The following is a 22,869-nucleotide window of genomic DNA, read 5'->3' as shown; positions in this document are numbered from 1 at the left end:
TTTACTTTCCAAATACTTCAAAGCAATCTGCTACAGGGCAAATTTGTCCTGTACTTAACAGGCCCACAAGAAGAACTACCCGGATTTAGCTGAGAATTCCACAAAAAGGCCTACCCTACTGCAAGCATCTAAAAAAACAAAACCAAAAAACCCCTTCATTGTGTAAGTCAATAACCCATAACACAAACCAGCAGTTTTACCATCTCAACTTATCTCAAAGCTATATGTAGCTCAGTAGTAGTTTGCATAATCTTCCCGTAACATACTTGTTAGTCTTCTCCCTGGAACCTATAATCCTCTCCCTTTTGCGCCACCATTGCATTTACAACCATAGCAGCCACAGCAAAATATCCAAAATGGCAGCAATTCACAAATGTCAGGCTACACTGCTTTAATATTAAACCTCCTTTAATGAAAAGGTCAATTTGTAAACCATAGGCAATTTATACCAAAATGTTTTTTTTGCACTTAAGACTTGAAAAAGCAAAACTACAATTATTTTATGAAATGCTTTTTGGGTGCTAGCATTTACTAATGACACATGGAATCCCATTAATGTGCTATGTGCTTTCAAACGTACAAAGTGAAAAGTTCACACAAGGATCAATACACATCGTAATGCATTATGCCATCTTGCTTTCATAAAAGGAAGTTAATGCATTTGCTTCATATGTACCGTAGGAAGTATTTTTACTGTTTACCAATGACTGCAAGTTCCCCTCAACACTGCTGGATTCCATACTAAACACTGCATTAACAGTCCGCCTATAGTTAACCAGGAGGACTTAACACTACATCTGAAAGGCTTAAATCCTGAGAGAAACTGAACATGAAGACTAGAGATTAACAGATTTCCTTTAAAATTTCACTTTAATTTTTATATCCTGTTTGGCTGATGTTATGCATTTGGCATACATATTTTAGAGGATTCAAAAGAAAAAAAACATTTCCTGCTCTTTTGAACTTAGTTTTCAAAAATGCTTTCCTGAGCATTTTAAACAGAATAGAAAAAATGAAATGCTTCCTTATAAATACATTATAATAATACACACGTTGCCTCTCACTCTGGGCAAAATATCTGATAAAGTACTTACTATGAACATTAACAAATGTGTTTGTCAGCACTGGATGCTATGTAGTCAGTGGTGCTGGCTCGAGAACAACACAGTACTGCCCCTCCTAAAGCTTTCAAAGCATGTCTTCACGGCCAGAGGCCCACTCTATAGCATTTTGTCATAATTACAAAAAAAAAATTTCTAGTAAAACACAGCTGTCAAGCACTACTGTAGATCCAACCCTCTCTTTAGTACAGCTTACGGGAACTGTACCTACTACTTTGCAATGACTCTCGCAACAAGTTTCTTCCTCCCTCTCCTCCCACCCAGCTCTTCATGCTACCATCTTCTCATATTTCTTCACAGAGCCACAGACAGCAAGGCAGTATGGGCTAAGGTCTCTAAAATTATTCCAACCACGATCAATTTAAGAATGTTTACAGGAGTTCAGCTCCTGGCAAAAGAGAGCCTGGCCAAGAGGAATCCAAAAAAGTTTACAAGGCTGGGTGAAGACTGGTTTCACTGTCATCAGCAATGAGGAATGTTCTTTGAGAAGAGCAGCATTATTACTCCTTTATCTCATGTCTGCAAGCCCAAGTCTGGATATGACATGCATAATCAATCAGTGAAGTCACCGGTGAATAGAAATACTATGTCACCAGTGAATAGAAATACTATCTTCTTTCTCCAAAAAAGGCACAGCCAGGTTTTCTGCAACTTCACATATGGAAGGAAAAATCCCCATTGACGAAAAACACATGTTCAGGACAGCAGGCCACTTTGGCATGGGATGCATGATTGTTGCTGTCTCAGTGAATGAATGAATGTATGAGGTTGTAGCACTTTAAATGGGGGCTCCTGGCAACCTGCTAAACCCTCTCCTACAGCAGGTGACAGATCTCTATCAAAGGATTAACATATTATGGCGATTACGTTCAATGAGAAGAATACGTACCCTTCTAAGACACAGCATGAGCCGACGTGCACGCACATGGAAACACAGATGCTAGCAAAGAACATGCACTACACTTCTAGACTGAAAAGCCGTTATTTATCACTATGCTTGATGGACTTCAACTGCTTGCATGACAGGCAGAGGGGGATACCTAAAAGTTTGGACCTTGCGATGAAGAGGCAAAAAAGCACCACTCCCCTGTCAATAGCAGGAGGATAAAGAAGAAAGGGTGGTAACTAGTCTGTTCTTCATGTCCAGAGTGAGTCTAAAGCAGGAAATGGCCCATATGAAACCTTGCACTTATTTCCCCTTACACCCCCCTTGGGGAAAAAAAAAAAAAAAAAAGATCTTGCACAGACATGTGTCCACATCTGGACACACAGATGGACCTCATCTACAACATGAACTAGACAGATAAGTAGAATGTACATATCACATAAAATGCAGTATTCAGAATTGCATACTGCAAAATGCTTTAACATTTCAGTATATGAAGTTGCGGCCCTAGACATAAAACTAAACAAACAGCTGGTTTTATACATTTCTGTTTCTCAAGTAACAGTGGGAAAAGTTGACAGATGACTTCCTGAAAGATCTTAAAAAGCTTTTAACACTCAGACTAAGCAACTGCTATCCAGAGCCACATATACTATTTCCATTCAGGGAAGATCAGCCACACAGATTCCGTACTGTAACAAAATCAATTTGGCCCATATAGAACAAAACCTGTTCACTATTCTTGGCTCACAGAACAAGAAATACCACATCCATTTTCAGTATTCACAAACATATTAACACTAATACTTACAGGCCTGATACCAAAGACTGTCAAACCTCTTTGGCAACAACTTTAACAAAAGGGAAAACAACATCCAAATTTCCAACCACTGACTTGATACTGATTTTTCTGAAAAAGGAATGTGCTTCAGGCAAAAAGCACGGTATTATTCTGAGATTTGTAAGTTGAAAAGTAACAAATAGAGGAACTCACTGATTTTATTTATAAACAAACTCACAAATTAATCTCTGTAAAGAATAAAAATGCACTGAAGAAAAATACAGTAGTAGCAAGTAGAGTTGAACTGCAAAAGTAAGATCCCACCTTCTTTTATTGACTACCTAGACTCCAACAGGTCCAATTAACCTTCTCTAGAAAATCCAGTATTTTCCACAAAGGCAAACCTACCAGGTGCAGATTACAAAACCTTTTAAGCCTACTATTATTAAATTACTAACTACATTTGGCTTTATATAGACACAACATGTATAGATCATTTGCAGATTTAAGGAAGTTGAACAATTTCTCAAAACAATGCTTGATTAACTTTCCTGCCTTTTCAGCAGATATGAGCTCTTATTTTCAGTGCTTTAGGGCAGAGTGCATTCAAGCAGCAACACACAGATCTCTAATGTGTAATTTGTTATGTAAACTAAACAAGCCTACATTCTATTAAATCACATGTGCACCAAATACTGAAGTAATGGGGTTTTCTGCTAATATTTATGTTTACACACAATTTTTAATGCACTGTCATACAGTGAAGAGTCTGCAGTCCAGTTCTTTAAGGCTGAACTCAACAACTGAAAGCAGCTGTGTCTGAACCACAGATTATCCATAATACTTAAAACCCTTAAAACCTACCCAGACACACAAGTATGAACACAGATTCCCCTCGAAACAATGATAAGATGATACTCTATATCAAAGTTCTTTTTCCACGGATCATAGCTCCTGCATAACCACATGAAAATGTTAATGCATCTAAGTGAAGGGAAAACTTCTGACAGGCACTGGGGAAGAAACGTCTTAAATTAGGTCTGCCTCTGAAGGAACAACAGTCTGAGCTACCATAGAGCTAATCTGTCTTTCCTGAGCTTTGTCAACCGCCTTGTTACTTGTGTGAGTAAGAAGAGACTACAGGAAGTCTGCTTTCTGTCAGCAACGGATGGGACGGAGACTAGTAGCCATAATGCTCAACTCAAGTAAATCATAACTCCCCCCTTCATCCCAATCTGAAAACTACTGTGGAGGACACAGCACCGTGATTCAGCTCATGTATTATTTTACACTAGCCTTGACTCTCAGGTGCAAAACTATTGAAATTCAGTGGCAACAACCCGTTTAACATGCACCAAGTAGAACCTTGCTTCTTTATGTAAATGCAAATGGTACAACTATGCTTGCTTTCAGATCAGGGGGAATTTTGTATTCAACTGATTCAGACAGTAGAAATAACAATTTGGCACCTACTGCAACTAAATTAGAAGCTGTTGATTGCCCTGAGGATACAAAGCTCCTATGGTGTTTAATCCTATTTGGATCCCAAGATTTACTCAGTTTGTATCACATGGAAATGTGAACAGGATGAGTGCTGAACCTAAACTTATGGTCAGACCCAACATTCATAGTACAAACAAAGGCTGTTTTTATCTGCCCTCTTTTACTCTCATTCTCTGTTCCAAAAGATGTCCAAGACCCTATCTTAATGCAAGAAGGATCTTCTCTGTTATGTTCCAATTACCTGCTATGAAACTCAATTTTTGGAATTGTAGTAATAATACGGCTTAAACTTCTGTCTAAAATTGTGACAGCCACTAAATAGAAGAGAATGTGTACAACTTCCCATTCCCACAGGCAGGGTAAGCTTTTGTCCAAACAGGCTGAACTCTGCCTGGAATGTGAAACAATAAATTCAACACCATTCTCCTATGATATTTTGATACCCTACAAATCATCATTAAAAACTAGGGCTAATAGTTTTTTATAAGGGTCTGATGAGGCACAGTATCCATTCCGATATTCTCTCTGACACCATGTAGTAGGTATATTCAGCTTTATCAAAATCAAGAAGTGAGATGAAGACTCAGAGTAAAGTGGTATGTTAATTGATAAGGGGTTAACACATTTTAAAAAGTGTAAATTGTTTTAGTAAGGAACTTGAAAGATTTTATTGTATAAACATTCTTTCCCACTAAGTACAATTTCAAGCTCTGTCTAGCTTTCTTAATTAAACAAATCCTTACCAAGGTAGCAGCAAAACAATGGCTACTTTTATTTCATACAAACTAATCTACACACAACACAAACCAGCCTTTAAAGATCGGAACTGCTTTTCAGAAAGAGAAAGGACCGATGAAATAGACATTTTCAAAACTTCTTTGCACCTTTTACAGGAAACATCTAATGTCCTGTGATGGCATGCGTAACAGTTAGAACAATGAACACTCCCTTTGAATACTCCTTTCTCACTGAATCCCAGAATTGCAACTTCAGAATTGGGAAGTAGTTATTCTGAAAAGCACCTCTCTCTCATCTAACTGTAGCCCATAAGCAAACATCTAGAGTGGAAAGGATTGGTCTGATGTTAATTAGCAAGAAGCAAGGGAGGACAATTTTTCCATGATAACTATCTTCAGGAAAGCAGTAGCTTGTTGATTGGCCATACTTTCATTGCACACTTACACGTGTACGCACACACTTGTTCTCTCTCACACATGCACTATGCATGAAAAGCATTGATTTAAGCTTCAGTTGAGACTTCTACACTGAGGCTGAACAGCAGCTCTAGAATAAGGAACAAGATGTATATATTCAAGTATTTTCTAATTACTTCACCACTGCATTCAGTATACACTTGCTTAGTTTTGAAACATTTTTCTACTACTGTCCAGCTCCCAGCTTCTCTTAAAGTCAGGGGATTTTAACTGGTGAATGTAAGGCTGCTTTTCATCACACACCTGTACGCTTCTTCCAAGCAGAAAAGACAACAGCAAAAGAAAGTCAGGAACACTAGTAACAGCAGGATGGATACAAAACTAATGAGAAGATACAATAAAAGTTGTAATAATTTTCAAACAGTTTTTAGTGAGTTTAGCGTTCTGATAAAGAACAGTAACACAGAACGGCTCAGGATCAGAAGATCAAAACAGCTAACTCACCTTCCAGGAGGAATTCCTCTCTTTGTAAGATCTATTCGTACTTTGTCTCCCACATGTCTATAAACCTCTACAATGGCTAGTATGGCAGCATCTCTCACCTGTGAACACAGAGTTTAAATTGTTAATTTCAGGGTTACAGAAACCAAAACAACGTTTGCTGACAACCCACTAATCTTCCAGTTTCTATGACCTGCATGCCAACTCATTTCACAAAACAATTGAAACAGCAAGGATGGAAGAGAAAGGAGATATAACTGTTATTTCAAGATGGTATTTGTTCCATGTTAGAGCATCTCCAGATGGTAAATGAAAAATCCTAGAAATAACAGCTCTAGAGGGAATTTCTGGGATTGACATAAGAATAATATTTGTGGAAAAAATGTGCTTTATTTAGGGCTCTAATCGCAGTAGGCAATACTTCCAAAAGTTAGTCCCTGCACTCAGTCTTTACACTTCATCTTTGCTTTCATCTGTTTCTACATGCAGTGAAGCCCCTCTGGAAGACTAAGGACCTTACTGCCCACAAGAGTGGGCCAAGGTGATCAGCATTTTCTTTACTTTCTTCAACAGGAATTATGTGGCATCACATAAACACAAGAAAGTGAGTAAGACAAGACAGGGGATGGGGAAAGAACAGTTAAAGCAAGGAGACACAGTGCCTCTTTAAAAAATTTAAACCATAGTCATCACAATAAAAACTGCCAAAAATGCATGTTAGTAAACGCCATTGTTCTCTATAAAGAATTACTGGAATGACTTTAGTATTGTTCTTTGTAACAGTTTGAACTAAACCCACAATTGCTCTATCAAGATATGAACTACATCTTTACTAATGATCAACAAACAAGACAAATTCTTAACAGATTTTCTCTAGAATAGAACAATGCTACACTATACAGAGGAGACAAGGACTTTGCTGCACCCAGAAAATAAGCATAAAGATCTATCCTGTTTATTTGCCCATCTCCTACCAACACTACCTTCTTCCTTACTGTGTTCTTAGTCTTTTCTCTCAGACACAACTTCAGACAAATCAAGAGAGATCTTATCCATTTTGATTTCAAGGTTTTCTGAAGTTCAGATGTCACCACTATGAACTACATCTTGACTTTCACTGCAGCTGGTTTTGCTTAATTAACTGATTTTAAATACAGTCCTTGCATGTGCTCAAATGCCATTTGGGTTCCATTTAGGAAATTATCACCTGTCCTGCACATGATAATGTTATCTTTAGCAAATTTGGCAGACTATTACAAGCCCCATGTAGGGGCTCCTTCTGGAGGCAATTCTTCCTGTCAATATTTTTTTTTTTTAATTTTCTTTCAACATGCTCTATAAGAAACAACTATTTGCAGTAATGACTAGTTTCAACCTCTGAAGACAAAACTAAAGGGGCCAGTATATCACAATGCTGCTGCCTTTGCAACTCTACTTTCATCTTCCAATGAATGGACTGATTCAGAGAAAATGGATTTATTGTTTCTCATAGTAGAAAATAACAATCTGTTGTATACAAGCAAGCCTATTACCTTTTTTTAAATGCCTACATTTATTTTGCTTTCATTCCTCTGTCAAAGGATAGTTGTTGAAGCACCAGTAAGTAATGAAATCCTTACCTGACTATTTGAGTCACCAAACACTGTACACAGATGTGGTACCAACTTGCTGAGGATTAATGGTTGTGCACCATAACTAAAAAAAAAAAGTTAATTTTTTTTTAACAGAAAAACAGAAAATACTTTATGCAGAAGTGAACTTTTAGCTTAGCATCAATAAAATACAAACTTACATCAATCAAGCTTCGTCTCTCTCTTACTAGTCCTTTGTCTACTTTTAAATAAGACAAAAATACTATACCTTTAGTCTTTCTTTCAGAAAGCTCACAAGTTGTTTGATTTTTTCCCATTTATTAATTTAATTGAATCAGACTTCCTAAAGTATTAGTTTCATAGAAAAATGACATTCAGAAGAAGGATAGAACCGTTATGTCTCCATAGAAACAAAAAGCTTACATGTTCAAGGTTGCAATAAGACACAAACACACTCCTTCTCGGGATCGGTAATTCTTGTGTTTAAAACCAACAGCAAGGCGTTCCCAAATGTACTATAAAAACAGAAATAATTGTCTTTGATTACCAGGAGCACAATACAATGTAATTCTATCCATATTTCATAATTACATTCATAACAGTTGCAAAAAAAATAACAGAAGGCAGGTCCACTGGAAAAGTAAAGGCACTTCTCAGATAAAATTAAGTTATAAAACACACCGTATGGAACACAACACAGATTATTCCTATGCCAAAAACAATTTCTAAAAAACATCCTTCAGAAATCTAGCTGAGTATTTTTATTGTTTGAGAAACAGCTCTTAAAAACATGCAGAATTGTTACAGTTAACACACACAAAACAAACATTAACATTACAAACTACTAACTCAAGCAGAAGTTGCTATATTCTTTTTGCTTCATATTCTGTTTCCCTGCCAAAATTTCCTCTCATCCATTTTAGCTCATCCTTATCCATACTCCTGCTGTCCACCTCTCCCCTACTTTTGCTTTAAATTTATTTCTTAATTTTTCAATTATTTCTCGCCCATTCATTCTAATTCCTTTGCTTCCATTTTTGTTCTGCTTTCGTTTCTCCTTTTGTGCTGGTGCCACTTCCTGTAGTACGATTCTCTGGCTCACTAAACCCTCATTTACCTTCTTGCGCACTCGTTTTTCATTGCCCGCCTTTAGCCTTTCCCTCCTCAGCTCATCTTTTTACCTTTCCATCTCCTTGCCGTTCTCTAGCTGTACGTTACGGTGTAAAAAGTGTAAACGTGAAGCTTACGAGGCTTGGGATTCTCAGTGGTATTTCGGAGCAGATGCACGGACTCAAACTGCAACTCCCCCAGCTGCAGCGCTGCCATTACAGCCTCCGCCAGGCTGCAAGCATCCGCGGGGAGCGTTGCCTAGCGATGGCTGCACACGGGCAACTGCACATTTTGCAGCCTGGGCACCACCCTCGTTCCTACCCCCGATGTGGTGCAATTGCAACGTATAACGACGCCATACAAATCTGCTAAAACGTATCAGATACAAATTATTGCAGTCGCGTTCGGCTTTCACCAAAAAACCCTCACAAACAGCTATCGATCAACAAAACCAGTCAGTGCAAGAGTAGGGAATACCGCGTCCTCTTCATTAATGAGGTAGCACGCTTCATAGCGGACATAAAATTTTCCAGTTACAGCCCTGCTTCATCATTTTGTCCCATCTGTAGTTTCCTGTTTGTTTGTTTTATACTTCATTACATTTAGAGAAAACAAACCTTAGACAAGCAGGACATGGCTTGCCAAAAACTCCACAGCTTAACTACAAAGAACAGGATTTTATGGAAGAAAACATCCTTCCAATTAACCCACTGTCCCGGACAAACATGGCAAAAAGGAAATCTCCTTGCTCGGTGTACAAAAATACAGGTAGAAAGGTAACTTTAGAGTACTGAAACAAACAAAACAGACTGAAGAGAAATTTAGTCTTTCACTAAATTAACCCTACTTTAAGAACTGAATTCTTCTAAACAGAGAAATTCAAATGGCTGCTTAGAAATTTCAGCTCTCACGACTTGCTAGCAACAGTTGGTGCCAACCTCCCTTTGTGCCATTCATGCATTTATACCACCTATATTCTTATTTTTATGCTTTCCTGCCCATAACCAACTACATGTAGTTCTCTCTCATAAAAAAACAAGGCCCAAAAAAAAACCCCCACACACATTTAAAACAAGAAAAGGGAGCTGACAACAGGATAAATTAAATATTATTCAACATCACACTAGAACAGACAAGATGAGTTCATGAGGAAGAAACTCACAGGTCTTATCTCTAAAAAAGGATTCCACCCAGCTCTTCCAAAGGGATGTTTCTCTGCAGCAAAGGGAGCCTAAAACTCTGTATTTCAGTGTTGGAGGCACAGGAAAGACTTCTCTGTTCTGGTCCCTGCTGTGAGGATGGTTGATGCTTTTCATCCAAATTCTTGATGATACATAAGCTGTCCTGGGAGCAGACACCTGAAGCCAGGTTTCTCCCACCCTAGGGGAGTTACCAGAAGAGCCGTACCTTCTCTTATTTACACACGCTGTGCCTTGGACCTCATGAACCCTGTATTCTTTCCTACACTGCAGGTAACCTTCAAAGGGTATGGAAGCTCCCTCCCATCACCTCAGTGTACAACCTAACAACTCTTCAGAAACTGAAAGATGGACCCGTAATCTAAAACTCTTTCATGATGAGGGCCTAGCATGAAGCAACTATCACCACATTCTTTATCAGCAATTGTTCAAATGAACGTGTCGCCAAGATGCTCTGCTGTGCATATACCTAAATGCTATTACTGTAGAAGTAGGTGTACTTTCAGGTCTGCATGCCAGGTACTTGGGAGCATCTTGGGCACAGGAACATGTCACTCATGAACTACTTGCGCTTAGGCATGAAAAAATGCTGCAATGTCTCTTGTCAATGAATACAATCAAACCTAGATCTCGTGAAAAGGTAAAGGCATGTCTTTGTGGATGACACTACTAGAATTTTATGCCTAAATCCCACACAGATCTGTGACCAAATCACATGAGAAAATACATCATGCTTACCGGGAGAGAAACGTTTCTATAGTTGCCTAACATGCTACCTGTTTTCCTATCAGGCAAACAAAGCAATTGAGAATAACTTTCTCACTGCAGACGAAGCCTGCAAATCTTATTCCCTGTGCACAAACATTCAAACCTGTATCTACAAATAAACAAAGCCAGGAATTAGCACGCGAAAGAACCTCATTTTCATTCACAAAAAATAAAACGTTTCCCTATTAACTTCTGCACTTAGAACTCAGAAACAGATTTTCTTCAGAAATTAAAAACTCAAGTAACAGTTCCTACTGACAACCAGGGTCTCCAGAATTCCAAACATCATCATTGCTCAAACAATATAATCCTGTTAAACAATCCTACATTTTTCAAACTCACACAGTAGAAATACAAGATTTAGCACTTAGAAGCCACATAGTGCTAAGTATTGTAAAAAGGTTTGCTTAACTCAAACTTCAACCTAAGATGACAAGGCAGATGGAAACTTATCCCCGCCCCAGTTTGTAAAAGGTTCACACAGCACGTTTGTCATACATCTAGAAAGACAGATTTTCTAAGTTAGAATGCACCATCCCAACTGTGGGACTACTCCTATGTGTTCAAGTACAACGCTAATTTTAAAATAAATTCAGAGCTAAACAGATTTATTTATCCTCACTATGCAAACTCAAACCCAGGAGGTTGCTTCAAACATGCTTTAATTAACAAAGTCCTGCCACATGACATGAAAATGTCTACTCAGAATTTAGCTATGATATGCAAAAACTGCAGAATTGCACTGTGCCAGATTTTTATCTTTAGCTGAACAATGCATCAGTGTCAATCCATTAAGAATATCTTTAACATTTACACCATTAACAGTCGCCATAACATTGTGACATATTCAAAGTCAAGCTCATGCATAAGGCATAAGCTCACTGGAGGCCTACATCTGAATCTACATTAAGTAATCATACCATGGGCGGTGCTGCTTCGTCCATCAATTTCAATATAAGATTCTGTGCTTGCTCTCGAACTTGGTCTTTGGCATCTCCCATACGATCTATCAAAGGCAGGAGAACTACAGGAGAGGGAAAAAAAAGAAAAAAAAAGATTAAACACCCAGTGAAGATTTTCTAATACTTAAGGATATTTCCTGAAACAGATTTAAGATACATCTCATTCAAAAATAAAATCTGATTTTAAGTTGATCAAAGTATTTTAAATTCTCAAATGTATTTCTGAGTACGTTACAAGACTAACAACAAATGCATTGGACTGAAATTGAAGAAAATACCATCTTCCAACAGGCTAAAAAGAAAGCTTCCTGTCTAAAAACTGTATGAAATACTTCAATTTAATCTGAAAAAAGTATGCTAGTGGCTTCTGAATGCCTGGCTTTTCTGAAAAATAATGCTAGGATTTGGGGCGTGAGAAAGAATTGGGATAGGAAAAAGGACTATTTTCAAATCAGTGGGATTTTGGTGTTTAATTACAAAAAAATTAGAAGTTTTACATCCTTCTACTCACACAGTGTATCTTCTGGAAACTCGGCCTTACTTCAGTAACAATATCAGTAAAAGTTACTATTTTAAAACAAGTGTCCTCAAATAACATTTAACTAAAATTGCATGATAGCTGATGATTTCACATCCTAAAAATCAGAACTCACTCAGAATGAAAGGACTCACCAATTCTTTTCATTTGCTTATCCGAGAGGAGTTTCTAATTACATCTGATAAACAAATTAATGTTACGATATTTAGGAAAGTTATCTGAATGAACGCTTAGATCAGCATTGCGCAAGACATCCTGCTATACTGGTTCCCAGTACTCCACCTGGGGCCTACACACACACTTTGCGAGATTCTTCCCCTCAGTGCTTTCGGTACCAGTTCTTCAAAACAAGGGGTGACGACACTGAGTGCGCCGTCTTTCCTCAGGAAGTACAACTGACATGGAATTGGCAGAGATGTCATCCCCCGCAGGACAGTGCTTTTAAAGTTAGTATAAGCACGTGAAACACCACCTAGAAAAAGCAGTGTCATGTGCTAACAGTAACATTTACCTGTCAGCAGCTCAACCTTCTGCATTAGCTTTTGTTTCTGATCTGATCCATGGTTTTCTAAGAGCTGCAAGCATCAGTCACGTAATCTAGGTGGAACTGACTCAACACAGACCACAACACCCACCCAGCCCAGCCTTCTGCTCCTGCACTCTAGTTAAACTGGGGCTAAGTTTGCAATTACCATGCCATTTATTCCAAACTTCTAAAACTAGCATAATGTTTACCTGAGTCTTTTGGAGACTTGCTCATATTCCAACAAAAAAAGATACAGTAACAGCTAAAATCACCTTTTGCTGCATTTGATGTTACATCTCTGAACACCTGAGAGTATTATACAGTTGCTGCCTGATCTCTCTCAGCTGCTGACTGCTGTAAAATTAATTTTCCTATTCTACTCACAGAAGAAATAACTGTATCGCCCTATTTTTTGAAAGGGAGATCTGAAAGAATTTTAACAGTACTTAATGATTTTATAGTAATAACCAAACAATAGCTTGCCAGCAAAAGAAAGGGAACAGAATCAGTAACTCGGGAGGTCTTCTCAGTCCTCTGTTCCTACATTAAAAACAGTAGCCATTTCTGTATCATGATTATTACTGGACAAATACACTGCTGGTCTGAATTTCCCCTCCTGCTGTATCTGAACACTTTCTAATTGTCCTAATCCGAGTATTTAATTCTACTGGCTCTGGATATTCCACTGACATCTTTAGCTACTATTATCAAGCTTTTGCATTTTTCATCTATCTTCTCTTCCCTTTCTCCTCTGAATAAATTATTACAGCTACCTTCATTTTACTGTTTGAAGAGAAGGGTTTGGGTTGTTTTGTTTTGGTTTGTTCTTTTTGTTGTTTTGTTGGTGTGGGGTGGGGTTTTTTGTTTTGTTTTGGGTTGGGGTTTTTTTGGTTGTCTGGTGGGGTTTTTTCCCTATTTTGTGAACACAGAAGAAACATCCAGAACTTGAGAAGTGAATTTGGGGAGTACACCACTGACCTCTCCCCTAAATTTCCAATCGCTCATATACTTACTGGTTCCATTCTTCTTCCCAACAGTATTTTTCATTACTCTTTTCAGCACTTCTAAACTGTCCTTTTACCCGTGCCGTACGTTACTGGTGAGGCCTGCTACATTAACCTGACTGTTGGGCAGCTGAAGACAGCTCTTGCTTTACAGAGAGGGAAACAAACACAGCCACTGAGAAGCTGTTCCAGCGGAGGGAAACACAGTGCGTGCCAGTCCTGCAGGAACATGGCTCCTTTGTGACTAATTAGCACGCCGAGTCAGTTGACGGAGCTGCAGATACCAGGGCTCTGTTCAAATCACTAAGGCAAGCACAGAGAACAGCTACTAGAAGCCGCTGAACAGAGGTGAGGTCATCGAGTTAAACTAAGCTATGACACAGCCTGCAGATTTCAGTGTGCGCAGCTAGTGAACATGCCAGCCTTTGTCACTCGCGGAGCTCTGTCAGAGGGACAACCTGCTGTGGGAGCTGTTAAAGGGCCCAAATCTCTGCGGGCTTGACCTCCCCCCCCCCAGTCTCAAGTTTCTGTAAGACCCCATATAAGGCATGATATATTCTGTTTGCATAGACAAATGAAATTAGGCTGCTGAATGCTAGCAGCCACCAGCTGGTTTTCAGTTTGGTAGTCCATCTTTTCTGTCAGAATAAGCTCCAGTAAGAAATTCTTTGAAGTTGGTTGCCTGTTGATGAAGTTTCAGAATGCTCAACCAGAAGGCGATCTCCACCAAACATATTTCAATTTGAATTCCTAATGCCTTCATCACTTTTTCTCCAAATGTTAGACACATCTAGAGAGAGCTATAGTGAAAAATAGCCGAATTGTGTTAGCTGTCCTTTCTATGAATGAGTGGGAAACACATCTACCTACCTAAAAAATTCTGACAATGTTTGAGACACACAGGTCCATCCCAGCATCCTGTTTTGCTGATCACCCTTCTCTTTTCCCTGCTCCAAGCCTCCTGGCCTCTCCTTGCTCCTCTCTAGTCCTGCCCAGCCAAAATCACAGAGCACTAGAAACTTTGAGTTCTCATAACCCGAAGTAGCAATTACAGCTGAGCATCAGAGATGACAGTACAACACAGGCTTTTGCTCTACATCAGGATAAGCCAGTGTTGTCACTAGAAAGCAGCAGCTTTGCCCACTCACTACCTTAACCACTGTTTCCCCCTCACAGCCCATACCACCCCTTGTACCAGTATTTGTCTGTTTACAAGGTGAACTGAGGACATACTCAGACATTCAAGTTGATACACACATGTCAATCAAAAGCACAAGCTAAGAGGTATGTTGGAACTGAGCCAACAGGAACAGCCTGTGGAGGTTTTGGCACCTTAGGAAGTATCTGCTGGATGTTTGTGCACTAAGATTTTGTAAAAAGATTTTTACCTTGGCCAGCTTTAGGCAGGTTTCTATCCCTACCAGGAACAGCTGAAGTCATACTTGCAATAAGAGGGCACCCTTTACCAAAAATCAAGTCTCTGCTTTAGAAGACTAGAGCACTACTATATCTCAAAGAATGGATGACCAGAAAATACATCGCTAAGAACAATGTTTTTTTCTCCCCTAACTTCATTCCAAATACAACTGAACAATCATTTTGGCTGATACTTTTCCTTTAAGTTTTATATGTTTTCTCATCAGCATTATCAAATTAGCATCCTTCTTTATGCTGCAGTGCAAGTATATGCATTTGGTCATTTCTGGCATCAGTCTGCAAACTAAACAATCTCAAATAGATGTTGGAGTTAAACGAAAGGTGAGGAAGGAGAAGTAGGACCATGCACGAAGGCAGTATTCAAAGTTGTAGTCTCCTAACAAGTTACCCCATGAAGTATATAATTTGTCACACTCAGTATGGATTCACACACTCCTACTGTTTTCTATTAACCTTATCCATCTTACTACTTCTGTTGCCTAGTGTCTTTAATTATTTCAAAGGGATTTTGGAAAACCTAATAACATATGACTTTCTTCCTTTTATTTATTTCTGCTGATATGCAGAGAAACATTACACTAAATTTAGGAGACGGTGATTCCTTTTGCAGTTGCTGGTTATTTTTTGCAGAGCCAAGAAGCACTATGTCCTGTTCAATTTGCCTTTTCGACACATTTTAGCATATTGTCAAAGTTTCCTATCACTACCAGCCACTCCTGAGTTTTTCCTGTTAAGATTTCTATGTTGCTATACCACGATTTTACAAGATTTGATTACTGAAGAAAACTTAGAAGTGTTAGTAAAAACACTCTATAGCACACATTAATTCTACCAGATCTACCTCAAACTGACCTGCTATTTACATCTGAGCAGCTATTTATGCCTTTTTCCTTCCTAATTGCATAATAGTTACCCTTCTATTATATCCCTAACAGAGCTTATTATCCCATCGGTTTCTTTTCCATTGTTTGTCTTCCTTCTCTTGGCTCAGTAAACCTAAATAAATTTTCATTTATACAAATTCACATAATGATTTTATCACTACTAGTTGGACAGTAGATGCAAGAGTTAAGGCCAAAACCAGCCTGGAGAGTCAGAGTACAGCCTTGAGAGATTAAATATTTATTTAATATTTGAATTAAATATTTAATTTAATTAAATTAATTTAATTAATAAACAAGTAAATCACAGAAGTCAGTGCCTAGAATGGCATCCAATGTATTTTTAAAAATCCTGAGCAGCTTAACTATATGACCCCCTGCAACAAAGAATGCCATAGGTAGCACAAACAATTTCCTTTTGTTAAACTTTAAACAAGAGTTCCTTCTGTTATGACACAAATATGGAGCTTTTCAGTTTGTATTATCGCTCACAGCTTCCTCTCTATTCCTTCTCTCTTGACCTCTCATACCTGCTCTTTATAAGTGCCCATTTTACGTATACCCGCTCATACCTACCCATTTCTGTGAACCACGTTTAGATAGTGGTCCATGTCTGCTCTACTGCAAAGACTTACAAAAAAGCATTAAGCAAATAAGAATCTTTACCAACAAAACATCAGTGTTGGCAAAAATTCTGTTACTAAAAAGTCTAACTTCTTGTCTTAGACATTAAAAGAAAAGGCTTTGAGGACAGAAATAGATTAAACCTAGGCAGCAATATCTTCCTAGTTTTCTCAGAAACCTTGCCAGCTCAGGCAACAGCATTAAACAGCTGCCATTAGAAAGGAGGGAGGGAAACGGCTGCCTCTGCAATTAGAGCAGTCTCTGTTCTTCTGGGTAAGATGCACAGGAGGGAAAGGAATCCCACAGAGGCTCCTACGAGGCCAGCAATAGGGCTGGTCTGACAGACCCACATGGCCAAGGACTACTTCTAAGCAAAGAATCATTAGCAGACTTCTCAGAGAAGGCCTCACTGCTCCCCTCCTCAAGATAAAGTCCAGTCCACAGTAAGTTTAATCAAAAGCCACCTCAGACATTAATGTGCTTTTTTGGGTCTCTCCAGGAGCCAACTAAGAAAAGCATTAATGGGATTAGTAAGATATACTCTTCTTCACCAGTCATGGAGGGAGAAAACAAACACGCTTTTTTTTACATGATGCATCCATTAATCTATCAGGGTCTCAGTCTCAGGACCATGAGAAGAGACCCTTCAAGGCCAAAGAGTTTCAAAAGCTGTATTAAACCAGCAAGAAAACTAGAAGGTAGAGAACAAATGTTCATGTCATCTTCTGAAATTTCTTAGCTCTAGGCCAGGTTTTTACACAACTAGCATTAATTAGAACCAAACAGAAACCAAGGAAGGCTAGGATTTCTCTACTCCTATTTAATGGCACTGCATTTCTAGGTGTCATACAATGAAGTGTCCACAGACAGCAAGCAGATGGTACTCTAAATCACAGCCTATCACTCAAGCATGGAATACTTCAGGTAACATTCATTCCCACTACTAATAAATTCCAGTGCTAGCCAGCCAGGACATAAAGAGCTTTAAAAGGCTGCACAGCTTTTTATTTCCTTTTTTACTAAAGCTTTAGGGAACCTGTCATCAAGATGAAAAAACGTCACAGCTTAAATCAGCTATGACAATTAGCTACGATCATTAACTATAGAGGGAACCAAAGAAAATTTAAGAATTTTCTGAGATATTGCAGGAAGTTCATCTCTTTGTCAAATTTGAAAATATAAAAGCAACTCAAAACACATCTATTCTGGAGAAAAAAAACCAAATATTGGAGTCTCCTCTAAAAGCCTTTTCTAAAAAAAAAAAAATCTGAAATATTCAGCATTTTATTGTTTAAGAAAATCCTACAACACATATCCAACACAGCTTTTCCTGAGGTCAATAAGCAGCAAAATGAAAAGGCGATGTCAGACAAAACATCTGACTTGCATTTAGATGCAACAAGGTATCTTTGAGACAAGACTTCTCTCACATCAATAGAAAAGCTTGCTTTACATTATCTGAGCAATTCAATTTCTTGAATTATTTGATTTAATTTCAAAGTTCTCTCTAATATCTGAGGTTGGCCATACTTTAAGCAAAGACACCGGCCAGATGATCTTGAAGGTCCCTTCCAACCTAAGTTATTCCAGGTTTTATGTTTGGGTGTTCTGCAAGCATTTGTAATCTGGAATCTTACAGTACATCCTTGCCATTAATCTCAACATTTAAATTAAATTAATAAAAATGAAAAATAATAATAAAAATCAGTCAGCCCCTAAAACCTGAAGATCCAATATTTTTCTACATGCTATATATCCATGGTAGCTCATGCTAAAACAGTTCTTGGTTTTCATGGTGTTGAGGAAAGCATTTCTCCATACACCATTAAAACCACTTACTGAAGAGTCACATCATGATTAAACTGCACATTTAAGTCTCTTCCATCCAAAAATTTCAATCATTAAGCAGGAGAAAAAGCAAAAATTAAGAACTTGGGTGTCACTTATCTAAATGCAGTCTTACTCAAACAAATACTTCTAATTCTTGGACCAAATACTTCTAATTCTTGGACCAAATGCTTTTAATCCAAATTCATGCAAAAAATTAATGCACATTGCAAGTCCTTACAACTGCTTTAAAATAAATCAGGCAACATACTTGCATGCTTAATTATGACAATAAATTTGAAAGAGCATTTAAATTATTCTGAAGAGTCTAATTTAAAGGTTCTTCCATCACTTCTAGAAGCCACCTGGGAAAGAATTTAAACACTTCAAATTGGTTTCAAATCTTAGTATATGGCAATACAACTATCCTCCAAAATTATTTTTGCCCACTGGTTTCTTTTTACAGTAAGAAAAATTTGAAACTGCTATTACACACGTACACACATTTACATATGGGGCTTTTGTGTGTAAAATGTGTATCTATAGTCAGACACACACACATGTACATATATAAATATAACATGTATCTGTGTGTGGTCTTTTTTAAGTATCAAGTATCTTTCCTTTAATTTGCAGATAACAAATATATTTTGCAGCATCTTGTAAGGTTGTATGTGAAAAAGAATGACAATTATATCATAGACTAATGGACAGTTCAACATATGCAGAAAAATACGACATAACACCACATTAAAATTGAAACAGATTCCATATACCTTTATTATACTTTTTCTTTTCCCATCCCTTTGACAATAACAAGAGGGCAAAATAACATTCACTCATTTTAGAAAACGAAACTGCAAGTATGAGTAGAGACTTTTCCGAGAAACTCTATCATCCAGTCACACTTTTCCATAACTCTAATATTCTCTTATTTCTGATATATAGTATTTTAATAATTAATGCCATCACCTGGGAAGAGATTGTGACAGGGTAATTATGTACTCTTACGTAATCTCTTTTAATCACAGATCAAGCAGTAGGTTTAAATACTGAAAGATGTAACACTCAAACACTCCTTGATCCACTTCATTTTTTCCAGAATATAGTCATATAGTCTTATGAACTAACACATACCCTGATATTTATTGCTTGTAAAGTATTTTTAAGCATTTTCACTGGAAATACTAAAAAAGAGATTCCAAATTTGTGTGTCCGAGTTCCCAGAACACTGATGCCAGCTGCAGAGAGCGTACAATGTGGTTAATCATAAAAGGATAACACCTCGGAAGAAAGTTACTGCAACATTCGATTGTTGCCTAGGAAACTGAATTAAGTCTCTTATCAGGCATTATACTTCAATACAAAGATCACTAACACGCTCTTCAGAATATTGGAAAGCATCTGTCCTACAACTATCGTATTGATTTTACCCAAATCTAATTTACAGCATATATGTAGGCTATAAAGATGGAAATAATAAAGGAATCGCAAAAAGCCTGTAATGCTTATGGGGGTGAATATTCAGTCACATTAGTTACTTTTTTCCTCTGCACTTAAAGAAATCCATCCCCCTCATAACTGAACAGGAAATTAAACACGGGGGGAAAAAAAAAAATGTTTTGTCATATTATAGTTGGGTAATACGCTATTATACTTCCATCATTTACTGAGTTTTGAATCATGAATAAAAACGTCTCAGGGTCACCAAAATGTAACACTCTTTATTAAGACAAAAATACATTTAAGGTTTCAGGTACTTTATGATAAAATACAGCTATAAAAGTGAAACTTCACCTAGAAAATAGGATTCATTGTATTTTTAAAAAGGCAGAAAACAGAGTAGATAGGTATTTTACATATACATCTTCCTTCACTATATTCATGGTGCAGTCCTGATCTTCAGTGAGAATGCAAGTACCTACAATAACTTACTGCAATAAACAAGAACTTAACTATAGTTTGAATATTTCAAAGTAATAATTAAATTGCCTGGAAAAGTTCTATTATGCTTGTCTTTGAAAAATAATATACTCACATTTATTTGACCAAAACAGAAGAAAGTAAGTGTCCACCATATAAAATACTACTAAGACTTCCTGTGGGTCTATAAGAACCTCATTACTTAGTTGAAGTATTTTGCTTCCAAATTTCCCAACATTTTCAGGCTTGATACCATGATCTTTATTTTCTCCTCATATCACCTGTATGAATTGCGAATTTACAATACATGATTACCCACCTCATTAACTATGTTCACATCAAACAATGACCTAACTGGACATAACCAAGATACAAAAAAAAAAACTAAAATAGCAATTTGCATAGAATAGTTGATTCTTCTCAAATGCATAACTATGGAAAATTTGTAAAAGTTTCAGAGGGGGAAAAAAAGCTTATTTTTTCCTACTTCTAAGCAATTTTCACATCCAGATGTAACAAAGAGGTTACATCTAAAACCTGAACTAAAAGTACTCCCACAGTATTCTCCTGGAGAAACTGGCTGCTCATGGCTTGGATGGGCATGCTCTTTGGTGGGTAAAAAACTGGCTGGACAGCCGGGCCCAGAGAGTTGTGGTGAATGGAGTTCAATCCAGTTAGTGGCTGGTCACAAGTGGTGTTCCCCAGGGCTCAGTATTGGGGCCAGTTCTGTTTAATATCTTTACCAACAATCTGGATGAGGGGATCAAACGCACCTTCCGTAAGTTTGCAGACAACACCAAGTTGGGTGGGAGTCTTGATCTGCTTGAGGGTAGGAAGGCTCTACAGAGGGACCTGGACAGGCTGGATCGATGGGCCGAGGCCAACTGTATGAGGTTCAACAAAGCTAAGTGCTGGGTCCTGCACTTGGGTCACAACAACCCCATGCAACGCTACAGGCTTGGGGAAGAGTGGCTGGAAAGCTGCCTGGGGGAAAAGGACCTGGAGGTGCTGGTTGACAGCCAGCTGAATATGAGCCAGCAGTGTGCCCAGGTAGCCAAGAAGGCCAATGGCATCCTGGCTTGTATCAGAAATAGTGTGGCCAGCAGGAGTAGGGAAGTCATCGTCCCCCTGTACTCGGCACTGGTGAGGCCGCACCTCAAATACTGTGTTCAGTTTTGGGCCCCTCACTACAAGAAAGACATTGAGGTGCTGGACCGTGTCCAAAGAAGAGCAACAAAGCTGGTGAAGGGTCTGGAGCACAAGTCTTATGAGGAGCGGCTGAGGGAACAGGGCTTGTTTAGCCTGCAGAAAAGGAGGCTCAGGGGAGACCTTATTGCTCACTACAACTACCTGAAAGGAGGTTGTAGCGAGGTGGGTGTGGGTCTCTTCTTCCAAGCAACAGGCGATAGTACGAGAGGAAATGGCCTCAAGTTGTCCCAGGGGAGGTTTAGATTGGATATTGGGAAAAGTTTCTTCACTGAAAGGGTTATCAAGCTTTGAAACAGTCTGCCCAGGGAAGTGGTTGAGTCACCATCCCTGGAGGTATTTAAAAGACATGTAGACATGATCCTTAGGGACATGGTTTAGTGGTGGACTTGGCAGTGTTAGGTTAACAGTTGGACCCGATGATCTTAAGGGTCTTTTCCAACCCAAATGATTCTACTTTCTTCTGGCCTCTGTAAAGAACTCACTATAGTTAGACTTAGTACACACAGAGTCAGCTATGGCATGGAAGAGACAATATAGCTTTTATAAAAAGAAATGGTACCTCACAAACTTGTAAGAGCTCTCTGCAGAACAGCTGTGCAGAAGGTAACTCCGCGAACAGAATGCAGTTGGATTTTCACATAGTTCTCAAGAAGGGGTCTTACAGGAAGGAAGGTACCATAATGATAAAGGCATGGAGGAAGAGACACCACCCTGGACAGTGAACCCTAAATCTACCATCACTGCAGAGGAAACACGTTGTTACAGTAGACAGTCTCATGAATATATTAGGTCAATTTTCAGGAAGCAGCGATGTAACAAAGAAATAGACTATCAATAATTATGAAAGTAATAGATGACACAATAAAACCAAACAGAATTATGCCACTATAAACATGCTGCATCTGTGCTGTTACAGCCTCCTCAACTCAAAAGCACTACAACAGAAAGGCACCAAAAGGGGAAACAAGAACAATAAAAGCTGTGGAACCATGTGTATACAAGAAAGAATTAGACTGGGACTCTTACCCGGGGCCGGCGGGAGGGGGGAAGGATAGCAGAGGAGAGACACAGAAGAGATCTGTAAAATGAAGACTGGCAGTCAAGGAGATAAGAAATGATGGCTCACCTCTGTAACACAAGGTCTAGCAAGCATCAAGGTATCAGGCAGCCAGTCCAAAACAAGAGTTTTGCATAATTAAGCATTACCACGGAACACTGTAGAAGCCAAAGGTCCTTTGTGGGTTCAAAAACTGACCAGATAAAGCTGTAGGAAAACAGGGTGACAGGGGAGACACTGAAGATACCATCTGCCTCAGCTGGCCC

General features: G+C 38.5%; 1 protein-coding gene across 39 annotated transcripts in view; it reads right to left on the bottom strand.

The window, feature by feature from the left end:
- Positions 1 to 22,869, bottom strand: part of CLASP2 (cytoplasmic linker associated protein 2) — a 148,387-nt gene that overhangs the window by 109,987 nt on the left and 15,531 nt on the right. For 36 of the 39 annotated variants that reach the window (XM_076330917.1, XM_076330936.1, XM_076330931.1 and 33 more), the window contains 4 exons: positions 11,536 to 11,639; positions 7,962 to 8,053; positions 7,566 to 7,641; positions 5,950 to 6,047 (listed from right to left, as the gene is read on the bottom strand). In XM_076330917.1, the coding sequence (XP_076187032.1) occupies positions 5,950 to 6,047; positions 7,566 to 7,641; positions 7,962 to 8,053; positions 11,536 to 11,639 (370 nt within the window). Of the gene's footprint in view, positions 1 to 5,949; positions 6,048 to 7,565; positions 7,642 to 7,961; positions 8,054 to 8,655; positions 8,704 to 8,785; positions 8,864 to 11,535; positions 11,640 to 22,672; positions 22,806 to 22,869 lie in introns of those variants that run through there. The other 3 variants (XM_076330947.1, XM_076330961.1, XM_076330962.1) reach the window with 3 other exon arrangements.

Source organism: Aptenodytes patagonicus, chromosome 2 (genome assembly GCF_965638725.1).
Source record: "Aptenodytes patagonicus chromosome 2, bAptPat1.pri.cur, whole genome shotgun sequence".
NCBI lineage: Eukaryota > Metazoa > Chordata > Aves > Sphenisciformes > Spheniscidae > Aptenodytes > Aptenodytes patagonicus.
Note: the sequence above shows the minus strand (reverse complement) of the source record. Positions and strands in the feature narration are given on the sequence as shown.